Consider the following 16954-nt stretch of genomic DNA (forward strand, 5'->3'; position numbering starts at 1 on the left):
AGAGAGGAAGACCATCCATTGTGGTGGGCAAATAGGTCAAATCAGAAAAATCCAATTAAAAATACAGTACTGTATCATGAATGTAAATAGACACACAAGAAAGAATGGGGGTGGGGGGATTCTGTATTCAAATTTACTCCAAAATGTTCCTTGTTATATTCATGCAGAGTCACAATACATCTATTTAGAGATCTTTTTTCTATTTTAAAACTTCACACATGCACACCCCCAATGTGTTCTGCTAATAAGCCACTCTGGGTTTGCTCGTCACCATGCAATAAAATTTCCACATGGGAACAGGCCACTGAAGCCGTGTGCTGGGAGTAGGTATAGAGGTTGTTGTGGGGAGCTCTGCCTAATGCTCTCATCTCTCTTCACAGAAAGACTATCCACTCAGAAGGATTCCTAAGAGCAGAGCAAACCACTGATTCCATCTCTCAAAAATGGGTTGAGACACTATTTTTATCACGGATAGTATTACGAACCAAACCTAAGCTCCCCTATAATGTACACACACACACAGTTCAGTTACCTATGCAGTATACTGTACATACAATTGAAAAGAAGCTGCAGTTTAAACTACGTCCAAACTGGAGTGAAAAGCAGCACTAATCTGAGCACCAAAACCACTACACTACAAAGCTACTATACACACTGGAATTAATTCTACATTGCTTTGTACCTTAATACCAGTTCAGGGTGAATGTTTTAAGACAACTAAGTTAGTTATATAGTATCAGTATGGGAAAATCTGTTTATTCAGAAGGTAAGAAATGTCAGAGGAGTACCTCGGTTTCTGCTTTTCTCCCCTCCTTGCTACCAACAGTTCTCTAATCCCAACCATTTGGAAAAAGTACTGATACATTTTTCATCAAATGGGGTATGATCCTGCATCACTTAGTCACATGAGAAATCCCATTAACTTCTCATGGGGTGCAGGATCAGGCTCTAGCACCATATGCATTGGACAACTATAGCCTTTCTACCTTTAATGGACTAAAACACACTAAAAATTACTTTTCCCTGCTGCAGACATTGAGGCCAGATTTTCAGGAAATGGTATCAATTTCTACACCCACAATTTTAAGTCATCTGGACAAGTATATGCCAAATTATACTCACCAATCAGTTATTTACATGTTCAAGTAAATTAAATGGCAGGCATAAATAACTGACTGCCCTGTGGAGAAGCAAGATTGAAAAAGTCCAGCTAAGACTTCCAACATGTATTATTTCTATTATCAGCTTACTATATATTTTAGAAATGTGAGTTTGTCTGAGTCCCTTTGTTCCAGGACTCTTCTTACATGATAAGAACTAAGACCACCAATTTGATATGCAGCTTCCTCTTATCATAACTTAAAGCAATGTCAGGGTTTAGTTGTGCCAGGGCAATGAGATGTGCCTGGAATGTAGCTGTTTCTCATAAAATGGAAAGGGAAGGACAGTTGTACTGTAAAATGACCACAGAGAAGCAGTAAGGGGACAGAGATGGGGGCCCAGACAGCTCTAACCCCATTGGGCCAGCAGGGAGCAGGAATGAAGAAAGGGACTTACTATTTCAGAGAGTGAGTTTGTGTGTCTATCTGTCCCACACCCCAGCTGTGCCCGCTGCTGCTGCAGTGGTCAGGGACAGGTGCTCTCACCTGGCCTCAAGCTACTGCAATGAGGATGGCTGGGATTGTTCTCTCCCCCTGGGGCAGCCTTCATACTGAACTCCTCATTCCCACACCTACTCATTAACAATAATTTAAATGAAGAAAAACAAGACTTATTTGAGTTAAGGACCTTAGCAACACCGAGTAAATCTTCTAGTGTATTATAAATTAAAATATATATTCATCCACAGTACAAAACGGGATACTTTTTCTATACCAAAGGCATGATTTTCATTTATACCGAGGCCCTTATTCACTGCTCTGTTCATTCCAAGGGACCTTAACGTGGATATACATATATTTGAACTCACTATAAAGGCCTTGCTATTCTGCCAGATCCAGAGCTGGCCTTACCATGAGGCAAACTGAGGCAGCCATCTCAGGAGCCAGACTGTGTGTGGGGGGAAGAGGGGAGTAAGGGAGGGCACCACTAGGACCCAGAGTATAGAAAATTGTGTCTGCTGCTGGTGCAGCGAGGGGACATGGGGGCGTCATTTGAGCTCCCCGCCTCAGATGTCAAAATGTTGTGGGTCAGCCCTGGCAAAATGGGCCTTTGTGTAAAGGAAAATCAGGTCCCAAAGGTATCCTATACAAAACTAAGGAAGAGTTTGAAGACAAGAATCAAACTGAATGTGTCTATAATAGTCAGTTCACTACAGTTTGAACCTCTCTGGTCTGGGACTCTCTGGTCTGCCAACGCTCAGGGACCAGCAGGACTGTGGATGTTGTTGGAGCAGAAAGCTATTGGACTAGAGAGCCCAGTGACTGGAAGCAGAAGCCATCCGGGAGTCCTGTTGTAGAGCGGACAGTGGCTAGGAATACAGATGGAAGTAGAGCCAGTCCAGTGGCCAAGGCACCAGCGGTCTAGAACCCAGCCAGGGGGCCAGGAGCAGAGCCACTCCAGCAACAGGGGGCAGGAAGCAAGGCCAGAGTAAGCGCAGCAGGGTCAGTGGCTCTGAGGAGTAGCTTGGTCAGGTGCCCGGCAGCCCCTGAGGAGAGCCCAGATGCTGGCAGCAGAGGGACTGGAATTGACCATCCCTGGTCCGGCACACTCCCTTGCTTGGGACTGGTCAGGTCCCAAGGAATCCAGACTAGGGAGGTCCAACCTGTAGTAAGATGTGTAAGCAGTCCTGTCTGCACTTACTTATCATTAAAAGTAATATAAATATGAGAAATGAATTCCTCAAACAAAGAAACCTTGCTACAAGAAGCAATCAGAGAAACAGTTTGTAACTGGAGAAGATACAGAAAAACATGTTCATACTTGACTTGAATAAACTTATTTTTAACATACAGCTACCTCCATTCTCCTCTAAAAACTTGTTCTGAAGTTCTTTCATCTCAGTTTAATACACTTCACCTGTCATTTTGCATTGCCTTTACAAAGCATCAACTTGTTTATGCTAATTGTGACTGATACGACAAAATTCCTGCTCAATCCTATGAAAACCTTATAAATTTAAGTATCTTGGAGTCTAATCCATTAAAAATGCACATATGATACTGATGGCTAATCTGAGCTGCCATCGTCATGTTGCTATTTTCAGACACTAACTTTTGCATAACTAATGGATCTAGGTCTATCTGAGCTGGGAATCATACCTCCCAGCTGCTGTGTAGTTATAACCTTTATCTATTTCTCTCTCTTCTTCCCCCACCACTTTGTTCCTGACACTGTTTTACTTTTACAGCAGAGACATCAACATACAGGGGGAGAGACCAAGTAATTCACTTCGCAAATTCAGAATGAAACTTACATTATGTAATCCTTGTCAGCTTTATTTCTACAGCTAATTCTACACACAAAGCATTTTTGTACTTCTAAAGTCTATGTAAACATGAAAATAAGAAGAATAAAGATGTAAAGCAATGAGAGAGGTAGTCATGAGATTGCTACAAGCTGGTGAAGGGGTTGAAACCAGATGTGGATTTAGGAAGAGCAATAGGACATGCATATACAAGTGCTTTGAGCAACTGGTCAAAGAAAACCTAGAACCAAGCAAGCACATCACAGGAAAGTTCAAACCAATATAATCATATTAGAAACTTGTAATCATATCTACAAACAGAACATTGTTCTATTTCAAATCTAACTTCTTAGCCACAAAAGGTGTCCAATTAATGTCAGATGCAGAAAGAATCAGTGTAATTTAATGTTAAAAATGATGGGTTGTTGAAAGTATGTTTGCACTGAGGTAATTCAACCATTGCTTCACGTCAGATTCTCATGAAAACAGTTTCACAGAAGTTATTTTTCCATGTCATGTTGTTTCAGAAAGAACAAGGCTAACAAATCAATACTGAAGAACATACCTTTTAGATATAAAAGGGCTTTGATGAGGAGGACTTAATATATGACATGTCTGCAGGTTGGCAATAGATGAAGTTGGTTGACCTGATAGCAACTTGTCAGCATCAGATAAATTAGCATCTGTTATAAGCTGTTTCTTTATGTATTTTCTTCCAATTTTCGTCCTCAGGACATTCTTCAAAATAACTTTGGGTTGCCTGCCATACATATAACAATAAATGGTAAATGCTGCACTGAAATCTAGATAAGAAATTTTTGGCTGAATTCATGTAACTAAGTAAGTGACTTGGTAAACCAAATCATTACCAATAACTGTTCATGGTCTTTTACAGACATAAGTTCTCTCCATCAAGACTCTTAAAATTTAGGTCAGGTAGCTAACACAAAGAACAATGACAACAGACCACGGGTGGAAAGTTGGGTAGTCAAGAGGAGACAAGGGTGAAAACGATGTAACTTTAGTTCAGCTACAGTATATTAGCATATTGTTTCATGTAGCCTGTCTTTGCCATCTCAGAGGATTTAACATTTTCTATTCACATGAAATTTATCCCAGAATAACTTCCATGCAAAATTTCAGTACCAATAGAATTACAGAATGATCTTAAAAATTCTCCTAGAATTAGGATGTCTGCAATAAAACAAATCTTATTGTCAATCAGTGTCGTTCACTTACACCTCTAGCCATGACTATACGTTTAAGCATGTAATGAACTATGTAATTAATTCTGATCCTTCATCACAACTCCCAGGCATTACTCTGTCACAGATCAGGTGATTGTAAGACTGAGAAGAACATGTGTCAGGAGAGATGAGCACCAAAATTAAGTCAATCAAAAACATCAAGAGATGACAACATACATTTTACCAATGGTTCAAATGTACAAGACTATCCAGGTACTTAACATGTGCAATCAGTCAATTTGTTGTCTTGCATGGCTAATGGCTTCTTCCCTCAAACTCTGATGAGCACACGCCACAGTTCCCATTTCTTTCAGATGATGTACAGCCACAACCTTTTCTGAATTAGGTATAAATGATGCTGTATTCTACATAAGCCTTGAAAGCATCTCCCTCTGTCTTATTGAATTGAATCATATTAGTCACTTTCCAGCATAGCATATGGTGTCTGATGTCTTTCTTTCTCCTTTGTTATGCTGAGAGGTACAAAGTTCTTTCAAGGGAGCCTTTCTGTTTGCAGAGCAGTTATCAAGTTGCCCAAGTTAGCCCATGAGTAATCTGCGATGAGTATAACTTGGAAGAGTGTCAAAAATCCAATAAAGAACAGTAGATTTCTTTTTCTAGAGGGACAGTTAGACGTCAATGTATTTCACAGGGGTGATGAAAAACATCCATCTAAGAGAGCCCAATAAGCTGGACCAGAATTAATCATGCTTGTCCATTCAGGACCAGTTAAACACCAGCTCATTAGAAATCCAAGACAGCGGTTGGTACAGGCACTCAAGCAATATGATCCAAAGTGACAGTCACAAGAAAAAGGCTTGTGATCAAGACAACAAGTAACACCTATAATGTAACAAGAAATACTTCCACAAAAAACAATTAAAAATAAATTATTATTAGTTTTAGTCACATGAAGCTAAGGTCCAGGATGTTAAGACTTAATTAGAATTGAACAACATACCTTTTGGATATAAAAAGGCTTTGGAGAGGAGGACTTAATATTTGCAATATCTCTAGGCTGGCAACGGATGATGAGGTTGGTCGATCTGTTTGCAACTTGTCAACAGCAGATAAATTAGCATCAGTTTTAAGCAGGCTCTGTGTATATTTTCTTCCTATTTCTGTCCTCAGGATATTCGTCAACATAACTTTGGGTTGCCTGCCATTCAGATGATAAGACATAATAAATATAACGCTGAAGTCTAGAGAAGGTACATGAACTCAACGAAGTTTCTTTAAGGACTTGGCAGTCCCTGAAATAGAACTTTTCATCTTGGCTAGAGGTATATCTGCTCAGCTGATAACTTGCAAAGCTTCTCTTTGTATCGATGGAGAGTCAAGACTGGTTCTCTTTGATCAATGCATCCTTTTCAGGATTTTTCATTCCGGCATTAGTGACTAGTATTATATATGGATGGAAAGGGGTAAATTTTCAGTGCAGCAAAATCACTACACATGCTGTATTGCCCCTTCACAGAACTGGTGCTACCAGACCCTCAAACTGCACTGAATCTGTAAGCTATGAGCATCAAGATAGGCAATACCAAAGAATGAAAGCAGGGGGTCATGGTATGGCAACACTTTAAGGACAATAAAGCATTTAGTGACTCGTGCACAAATTCAAATTGAGAAATTGCTAGAAAATTATGCTATTATAATAACCAAATGTTTTGTCAGATTTTCATCTTGATTTTTATGTCCCAATATTAAAAACATGTCACCTATGTTTGAAAAATTACATGTAATTATAAATTACAAGGACAGCTCAAGTTACAGTAAAAGTTGCTTACATGAGTTGGGCTACATGACAGTTTCTTGACATCATAAATTACTTTCTTGGAGTAGCTAGTGCTGGAAACCACAAGAGAAGAGGCAATTCTTGATTTTGTCCTAAGTGGAGCACAAGATCTGAATATGGATGAATATAGCTGACCATTTTATAAGAGCAACCATAACATAATTGAATTTAAGTATCTTGTTGGGGGGAGAGGGGATGGAGAGAAACACCACAGCAGCCCACCTCAGTAGCATTTAATTTAAACAAGGGGAACTATACAAAAGTGTGGAAGCTAGCTGAACAGAAATTTAAAAAGGTACAGACCCAAAAGTGAAATGCCTACAAGCTACATGGAAAAATACCCTAATAGAAGCTCAAAATTAAATGTATGTCCCAAATCAAAATACATACTGTAGTAAGAGGACTAAAAAGTGCCACCATGGCTATACAAATTAAAAGAAGCTGTCCGAGACCAAAAGCATCCTTTAAAAACCGGAGATTAAATGCTATTGAGGAAAACAGCAAGCTACATAAACTTTGGCAAAAGTCAAGCGTAAAAGATATAATTAGACAGCCCAAAAAAGAATCTGAAAAGCAACAAGCTATAAAGACTCAAAAAGTAACAGACATTTTTTTTTTTTTGAAAAATGCATTCAGAAGCAGAAAGACCCCAAAACCACCGGGGGAGGGGCGGGGGCACTGGATTTTAGCACTGAATGCTAAAGAAGCACTCAAGGTATCACAGAGAAATTACATTCATTCTTTGGATAAGCCTTCACTGCAGAGAGATTCCCAAACCTGAGCCATTCTTTTTAGGTGACAAATCTGAGGAACTGTCCCAGATTGAGGTGTCATTAGAGGTGGTTTTGGAACAAACAAATACATTTAACAATAAGTCTCCAGGAACAGATGGTTTTCATCTCAGAGTTCTGAAGCAACTGAAATATGAATTTACAGAGATAACAACTGAGGTATGTAACCTATTATTTAATCAACTACTGACAGATGATTAGCCAACACCTAATGCCACACCAAGGTTTTTTTTTAAAAAAAAAAGGCTCCAGAAGAAATCATGACAATTACAGGCCAGTGAGACTAAATTCAGTACTAGGCAAACTGGTGGAGACTAAAGAAAGGGATCATCCAGACACATAGATGAACATGATATGTTGGGGAAAAGTGTCAAGATGGCTTTTGTAAAGGGAAATCATGCCTCACCAATCTACTAGACCAGGGGTGGCCAACCCATTTAACAAAGACAGCCAAAACAGCAGTGGAAAAAATGCGAAGAGTTGCACCAGAATTGTCAAGCTTTAAAAAACAACAACAATCCCCTTCTCCCCAGAAGAGAACTGTTGAGCAAAACCAAAAAAAGTTAAATATATATATATATATATATATATATATATTTTATTTTGAAAGGAGGCTGTCCCTTTAAGATGGCCTCCATCTTGGGCACCATTTTTAAAACCCCGCAGCTCCAAACTGGTAAGCACAGGGAAGCCAGGGGATAGGGGAGAGCCAGCAGGGGGCGGGACACGCAGGAGTGGCTTTGCGAGCCTCACTTTTGGGGGGCAAGAGCCACATGCAGCGTGCAAGCCACGAGTTGGCCACGGCTGTCTAGACTCTTTGAGGAAAGCCAAGAAACAAATGGACAAGGGTGATCTAGTGACACTGTAACTCAGAGAGTCTACGACAACATCCCTAACATCATGAGATAACAGGGAAATTTCATGGATCAGTAACTGTTTAAATGATAGGAAACAAAGAACAGGAAAAAGTAGGAATAAAAATGGACAGCTTCCACAAGAGAGAGAAGTAAATAGTGGTGTCCTCTTAGGGTCTGTATTTGGATCATTACTGTTCAACATATTCATAAATGATCTGGAAAAAGGGGTAAACAATGAAGTGGCAAAATTTGCAGATGGCAAAATGACTCAAGATAATTAAATTCAAAGCAGACTGCAAAGAGTTACAAATGAGATTTCACAAAACAGTGCAACTGAGCAACAAAATGGCAGATGAAATTCAATGCTGATAAATGCAACATAATGCATGTTGGAAAACATAATCCAAACAATACATACAAAATGATGGAGTCTAAATTACCTGTTATCTCTCAAGAAAGATCTTGGAGTCATTGTGGACAGTTCCACTCAATGTGCAGCAGCAGTGAAAAAGCTAACAATGTTAGGTGCCATTAGAAAAGGGATAAGAGAAAATACCATATTGCCTCTATATAAATCTATGGTATGCTCACATCTGGAATACTGCCGATTCAATAGCTCCAGTTTCCATGAAAACAGTGGGACTGAGTGCTCCTTGACAAATGAAGCCAAAGACTGAGCACACAATTATAGGCAGGTGCAGTACCCTTTTTGTCAGGCTCCCCTTATTAACTGTGGGCTTTGGAGCAAAAATCTTTAGTTACCCAATAAGTTATACAAGCTTAAAAACACTGCTCCAATATGCAAGTCTCTGAGAAAACAATTAAAACCAGATTGCTGACTTGTCGGAAGGCAGAATGACAGCTACGTCAAAGGTAAGTCCATGAGACAGACAATAAGGAAGCTGTGAGAGAGTAAGTCTGTAGACTTCTTAGGAAAGGAAAGCCAAGTCCAAACATTTTTTGTTACAACCCCAAAGCTCCTTAGCATCTTGCTACCATCCCAAAAAACAGACGTCCCCATTTACAAAAGAAAATAACCCAGAATAAACCAAAGGTGATGACTAGTTCCACAGCGTAAACCAACAAATGACATAAGAATAATATATCACCATTTGCCCAAGAATCTCAAAATTCTTTACAAATACAGAGTAGGATTATTTCTACTTTATAGAGGATGGGACTCAAAAGAGAAGTGACTGTTAGCTCTTTTGTATGACCACGAGCAAGACTCCTGATCCCGATTTTACTACTTAAATCATTAGTCAAAGTTGCTTCCCCAAAAACTACACCCACTGGTATCTCTACAGTTCCTGCCTCAGGAGCCAATTCTCCTCTCACTTATACTATTTATATACATTATTGTCAAAATCATTGAACTGAGTATGTTCTCATTTACATTGGTGTAAACATCATCAGAATCAGCCCAAAGTTTTACCAGAAAGTATAGCTCTACCACTAGCTCCTTCAAGTCCACCCTCCTGGCAGTAAACCAAACTTCTGTACAAGATACACAGGATGCAAAGTCCAGGATTTCCATGCCCCTGCAATGCCATATTAGAGAACAGAATAGCTATCAATTACAGCAGCACTTCAGAGAAAAGAGTCACCAGCCAGTTTTCTTATCTCCTGTGCTCTTCAACATGATGCAAGGTCAGACAGCCCCTTGCATCCTTAAGATGAAAGGACTGAGACTTAATGTACTTTTCATAATTAATGGGAAACCCACTGGCCATGTAAAATGTGAGCACTGCTGATATAAAAAGAACCTATGTATTTCCTCCCCCCGCTCCAAGATAGATGCCCTATAACATCAGTTGAGGTTACAGATAACCAAGACTGCATTCTTAAACTTTATCAGAAAACAAGTATCCACTCATATCTTGCAGAGCAGGTGCAAGGAACCATTTCCAAAATAAGCTTGTTAGCAACAGATAGTAAGGGTTACATCTTTACGATAGCAGTGTTACTATTTCACCCAACCCTGACTAATATGTCAGTGAATGCTCACAATATCAGGCTAACAAAAAACATTGACACCTTTTTCAAGAAATCCAGGTGTTTTGACAAAATTTTCTCCAAAAGGAAAAACTACGCAGACAAGAATCAAAAGCTTAAACAATAAATGTTCCTTTCCTATGTACTCTACAGCAAGTGCTGGTAATTAGATGCCAATAAGGCATAGTCCCAGGTTCCAATAGCTGCCACTGAAAGAGCTGTATCTCTTCCATTAAAAACATTAAAAACCTCGTGTGTGTGTGTATACACACACACACACACACACACACACACACACACAAAATTAAAGTTCATTGATCAGATATATAAATAGTATAGTGTATTTTACAGCATAGGTAGTAACAATAAGCTGCTATTTCATCATAGGAACTTTAAGTGGTTTATGGCCATTAATAAATAAAGAGTGGTAAGTGATTTGAAAATAGGTTTAGAAATCAAAACTCTCTCTGTGGCCTTTGGCAAGTTTTTTCACCACACTAAGTCTTATTCTACCCCTAAGTAAAATGGGAAAACAATGTACTTGCTTCACTGGGGTATTGTGAAGATTTCTTAGTAGTTGTAGTGCATTCTAAATACTAAACCACAGCACTCTTATTAAGTAGTTATTACCCCATTTTATAAATGAATAAATTGAGGTACAGGGAGGTTAAGTGAATTACTGAAGATCACACACCTTTACTGGGAAGAAAAGCTAGGCATCTTTGTTCCATCCTGTTGCTCACACCTCTAAACCACAGTCCTTTCTGAATAATGTGAATGCAACAATACTAATAACAATACTCAAAACCAAATATATGTCTCAACAATTCAACAGCAAAATCTTATGTTGAATAAATTAAAATCAAATTCTCAAGTTTCAGTTGAAGATTATACATCCCTAAAATAAAACAACAAATTACCTCCCCTCAAAAGCCGTGTTTTAAGATTTTTCATTTGTCTAATAAAAGTCAGACATTCACAGTTGGGAGGGAGGGAGGGAAAGGGAAATGTTCATATCAGAAAGATGCACAACACTGCATTTTGTATTTTTAGTCTCTACTACTAGCTCTCAGACTGCTGATTAAAAATGTACCATCTCTTTCAGAGTTCATGTGCCCCTCCATTTGATTCTGCAATAAAGTTATAACGCTGATCAGATCCATTGAAAGAAAGTTAGTATTCTACAGGAATATTTGTTTCCAGTAAACCTGCTCTAATGAGTGTAATGGATATTCTAGGAAAGGGCAGAATTAGTTTTTTCACCTACATCAGTGATTCTCAACTAGGGGTACATGTAGCCCTGGGGCTACCTAGAGGTTTTCCTGGGTGTACATCAATTCATCAAGGTATTTGTCTAGTTATGCAAAAGGCTACATAAAAATCACTAATAAAGTCAGTAAAAACTAAAATTTCATGACTTGTTTATACCCCTCTACAAACCATACAATTAAATGAAAGTACAATATTTACATTCCAGTAGATTTTATAATTATATGGCCTAAATAATGTCAGCCATTTTTCAGTAAGAGTGTGCTGTGACTCTTCTGTATCTGATTTTGTAATCAAATAGTTTTTAAATGAGGTGAAACACGGGGTATACAAGACAAATAAGACTTCTGGAAAGGGTACAGTAATCTGGAAAAGTTGAGAGCCACGGATTTATACGATATAATTCCAAGATTGTCACTCTCTGGCTATATCTACACTATGAGCTAGGAGCATCAGAGAACTAGCACAAGTATAAATGCACCACAGGCAGCAGCGACATGGCTGCGCCATGCCACATACATACCCACTGGTTTCAGCTGAGTTTGTACTCAGCACAGCTAAACCATGCTTCCCGAAAATAGACAGGATATATGTCCCATAAGCCCATGGTAATTGGTGTTAATTATATTACCATCTTGAATTCTTTATTAATGGAGTCCCATATCAACTTTCCATTATTTTGTCTTGGATTGATGGCAGGCTGATAAGCCTATAATTACCCAAGTCAACCCGCTTACTCTTTTTAAACACTGGTACAATAGTAGCTTTCTTCCAGGCTACTGGAATTCTCTCACTGTTCTAAGGCTTATTGAAAAAAAAAAACCAACATTAACAGCCCCAAAAGCTCCTTAGTCAGCTTTTAAAAACTTTGGGTGCAAGATATTTGGATCAGATGATTTTAAAATGTCTTACATAAATAGCTACTATTTAACATCCTTCTGAGTTATCACTAGAACAGAAAGCATAAGACAGGACACCGTTTTCTGTCCCCCCCAAATCCAATACAGAAATATTTATTGCACACTTCTGCCTTTTCCACATTATTACAATTCTGTCATTTCCATTTAACAATTGACTATACCATGGTTTTCTGCACATAACATACTTTTAAACTGCTTTCTGTTTTCCACTCTGCTAGACAGAGCTTTCTTCCTGTGTCTTGTTGCCTCCCTTAGCAAATTTCTACATGGCTAGCTTCCAATTAATATTCACTTCTATAAACTTTCCCTTTCTTCCATTTGTTTTATATAAAAACGGCTTTGATTTTCTGTTATGGATTGTACCTCAAGGGCTCACCTGTGAAGAGAGGAAGGGCACCTCTCTCATCCCAGACATCCTTCTCTGGCTATAGATATTATTGTAGCACCAGTCTGGAGTGACAGATGCATTCTGTCAGCTGTAAGAGTTAGTGAGATAGCTCCCCACCTTCTGGGCACAACCACAGTCCAAAACAAAAGGAAAGCCAAACAAAATAATCTTGCAACCTACACAACAGTCTGGGATTACCCTACTGTTCCTTGCAGGGAAAAAGGCAAATAGTCTATATGAAGGCAGCCAGGTTCCCAACTCCTTTGAGTATCTGAGGAGCCCAGGCTTAGCTTCCCAGGCTCAAATGAAAAGAAAAGCAAGATTAAGTCTTTACCTCTCCAGAGTATCCAAGCAGCAGAGGATTATCAACAGCTTTCTGGGTAAGCAGTTCTTACTCTATGGGGCTAGGGAAAGCTATTCTTTAGCTCCACTTCTTCTTGAGTGCCACACTCGACTGGGGCTGGATCCTTCCTTTTAAGGAGCCACTAGTCTCCATGTGCAGCAGGTTGGGGGCTGACTAAGCCCAGAGAAGCTCTTTATCCCCTTTTAAACAGAATTGGAACACGTCCCACCAAACTTCTCCTGTAAGCTGGGGGGATGGTTGTGGTTTTGTTTATACCCTTTTCACTCAGTTATGGCATTTTGGACAGCTGGTAAAATACTCTTATACAGTTCCCAATTGACATTTATGACTTTATTTACTTTCTCCAGCTGATTTGGCCCATAATTATTATTAGGTTTGTGAAACTAGCCCTTTAAAGAACACCAGACTTTATTCTGTTTGTACATCAGTGTAATTAAGTCATAAATCACTTGCATCACTAAGCAACCAACAATTTACAGTTCTGTGATCAATGTCTGTCTATCAAGATGAAATATAATACCCATTTTCCCTGGGTTGGAGCAACTTATGAACTTAGGAAATGGTCCTCTATCATTTTTTTAAAACATCAATTATGTTTTAGTATTGCCAGCATGCTGAAGGTCTGATGTGTCACTCAGACTCAAGTCCACCGTGATATTTTTTTCAGCAGTTCTGAAACTGTGGGTTAGGACCCCAAAGTGGGCAAAGATCCAATTTTAATGGGGTCTCCAGGGCTGGCACTAGACTTGCTGGGGCCTATGGCTGGCTGATCCAAAGACTGAGGCACATAGCCCAGGGATGAAGCCCTAAAGCTTTGGCAGGATAAGCAGGGTTTTGGGCCCAGTGTCTGAAGTGGTGTGATTGGGCTTCAATCTCCCTTCCCAGAGTTGTGTAGCAATTTTGATTGTCAGAAGGGGGTTGGAGTGAAATAAATTCAGATTTCTCAAACGTTATTGTATCTCTTGTACATTAATTACAGGTGTTTAAGGAGATGGTCCTGTTCTCTATTTTGTGGCCTATAGCAGATAAACCATAACATGGGCCATTGTTTATTTCCATTAAGATGTTGACCCATAAATGTTCAAGTTGATTTACGTTCAAGCTGTCAGTGACATGAAAACAGATCATGACTTTTTTTTTTATACCATGGAGTACTATTTCGCCTGCATTTTTGCCCACTTCATTCTTCCTAAATGCCATTTATTATTTCAATTATATTATCTTTCCAACAGGTTTCAATAATACCAACTAAATCAAGGTAATACTCAAATAAGCAGTAATTCCTCTCATTTATTACCCAGCCTCTTAACCCTGGTAAATATGCAATTAAAGAATTATTTATCATCATATCCCTCGATTAATTTTGTTCTCAACATCTCATTTATCTGTACAAACCCTTCTTTAAAAAAAGATTCTGGAAAAAAACAAATTAACATCTGAAAAATTGCTGCCTAACTATATTACCCATTGTTTTTTACTAGTGTGTCTCCAATGAGTTATTTAACCCTATGACTATGCACCTCTCTCAAATATCAAGTGAAAGTAATTTGTGTAATAGATTCCAAAAGTATCTGTTTTAAGTGTCCTAAAGTTATAAATGGCAGTTGAAGGTCTACTTCAGCACCCCAAGAATGCTATTTGGCGTCACAGAGAGAAACAAGCAGCCCCCACTAGAATACGATGTCACAACACAAGGGTTCCAATAACTCCAATTTTTAAGTTGGATAGAGTGGAACAGAAAAGCTTCATTGTTTGCAGCTAATGTTAGAAAGCCAGAGCAGACAGTTGTGCCTTTGAAGAAGCAGGAAAATTAGAATTTCTGTTAAACAGATCTGTTAAACAGAGTCTGGGTGCACTTTAAAGACTAACAAATGTATTAGGGTATATTAAGTAGCTCCTTAAACTGAGCTGCTTCTTCAAAAATGTGCACTTCTAGATTCTTTTTGTTTCAATAAACCACTCTATAAATGCATTTATTTAAAATACTAGCCCTAAGACAGAATTATCCTGATTCTGTAATTCACAAACTAGAAACATCTGGAATAATCTAATTGTTTAAATTATGTAGATGCAATCCTACCATTAAATCAAAATACTTAACTTCTGTCACTAAGATTGACTCTAAGAACTCTAACATTTTGTTTAGTCAAATACTAATTCCTTTCCTTCTGCATGTTGACTTCCCAAATATGTTCTTTAACATATATAACCATCTGACTGCTGTGGAGTACATCTTCTATGTAATTCACAATTAACATCAAGTGCAAATCACAATAAGCCTGTGCCAAAAAAAGGTCATTAATAAAAATGATTCACCACTTCAAACCACCTCAGTTAGAGATCCTGCTTGTTTCTAATTTTGCAGTTCTTACTGCTAATCATGTTGGTTGGCTTTGTTTTCCTCTGACAGCTGACAAAGCCAACTTATTTATTATCTGTCCGAGATCTCATAGTGATGTGCGTATTCAAAAGTGATCTGAAGATGGATTTGGAAAAACCCCCACAAGAGCAGCAGCTGCTGGAAAAATAATCTGTGCCTCAAGAGTAACCGTCTTTATCTAAGAATCTTAAAGATTTTAACTGGCATAGATTACAAAAACTTGAAAAAACCTCTGTGATCCGCTCATCGAACCTCTTATATAACACAGAACATCCAAATTCCTGACTTAACTACAGCTTCTCTCCAACTTACAAACTGGTTATGGACCAAGCAATTGGTCGTAACTCGGTTTGTTCGTGGACCCCATTGAGTTACACGTGACCACGCTGTTCGTAAGCGCGGATCGCGTTCGTAACTCAGCGTCTGCCATTTACGACAGTTTTGATCATAACTGTGAACAGTCGTAAGTCGACCATTCGCAACTCGGGGACCCACTGTACCTGTTAGATTTGTATTCTTAGTTTGATGCTGCCATCCAACCTTATGAGAAATCTTACAACAAAATAAAGCTTGCAATCAATTTGTAAATTTATACTAGCATATGATTACTAAATAAATATATCTCTAGCCATTAATCTCAATTTGGGCTTTCTATACTGCTATGAAAGTAGCATTTGTATGACCCTAATAAATTGTGTGGCAGTTAAAGATACCTGTTCTCAAGAAAGGTTTAAAACACCCAGAATATGTAAAACACTATAATGTAAAATGAGCTAGTTTTGATGCGAGACATCTTACCCAATTGTTGATCCTTCACCAATGAAGCGGGGTCTATCGAAGTCCCTTTGTCTTTTCCATTTTAGAGAAGACTCTTGATTCCGTGTCCTTAATTTCCACTGGAATTAAAAAAAAGTGTAATAATGAAGAAGTTTTTAGACATAATTTATTATTAATCTATCAGGAAGAAGTAAGGATAGGCGGAGGAGTGAGAAGGACAGAACATAAAACAACTGCTCATGTAAAACAGGTGATGAGCAGCAAAGAAAGCTAAACATTTGGCTCAAAGATAAAATATTGAAATCAGTATGATTTTCATCACCTCTATCCATGCCACAATCTTGTCTTGAAGAAAACCTGCCCTATATCTAAGAAATTTGACTTTGTCCAAGATAAGTAAAAATTCACAATCTGTTTTAAGACAAGAATGCTCAAACCATGTGCTTGTGTAGTGGGTTTGTTCAATATTAATCATGAAACAGTAAGGCACCTGCCTACATTAATTCCCTTAACAAATTACTTAATTTGAGCTAAGTCATAGACACAGACTATGGGGCCTGGAGCTGCAAGTGGCTTTTTAATCCATCTCCTGCTGCTCTTTGCTACACATTGTATGGAGCCTTTTTACAAGCCTTTTTACAAACATGTCTTTGTTTCTATCTGTAGAATGGGGTTGTATTTACCCATCTTTGTAAAACATTTTGAAGTAATCTTGTGCGTTACACTTCCTTAAGATTAAACAGCATTATTATTAAAAGGAAC

General features: G+C 38.5%; 1 protein-coding gene across 6 annotated transcripts in view; it reads right to left on the reverse strand.

Moving 5' to 3' along the window:
• SENP7 (SUMO specific peptidase 7) overlaps positions 1 to 16954 on the reverse strand; it is an 88881-nt gene that overhangs the window by 62880 nt on the left and 9047 nt on the right. For 4 of the 6 annotated variants that reach the window (XR_012897467.2, XM_075907664.2, XM_075907651.2 and 1 more), the window contains exons 4-6: positions 16214 to 16311; positions 5615 to 5812; positions 3972 to 4166 (exon numbers count right to left, since the gene is read on the reverse strand). Coding sequence is in view for 5 of the 6 variants with exons in the window: in XM_075907664.2 (XP_075763779.2) it covers positions 3972 to 4166; positions 5615 to 5812; positions 16214 to 16311 (491 nt within the window). In the remaining variant the exon portion in view is untranslated. The remainder of the gene's footprint in view (positions 1 to 3971; positions 4167 to 5614; positions 5813 to 16213; positions 16312 to 16954) is intronic. The other 2 variants (XM_075907679.2, XM_075907687.2) reach the window with 2 other exon arrangements.

The sequence above is a fragment of the Pelodiscus sinensis genome, chromosome 1 (genome assembly GCF_052426305.1).
Source record: "Pelodiscus sinensis isolate ZL-2025 chromosome 1, ASM5242630v1, whole genome shotgun sequence".
In the NCBI taxonomy this organism is placed as follows: domain Eukaryota; kingdom Metazoa; phylum Chordata; order Testudines; family Trionychidae; genus Pelodiscus; species Pelodiscus sinensis.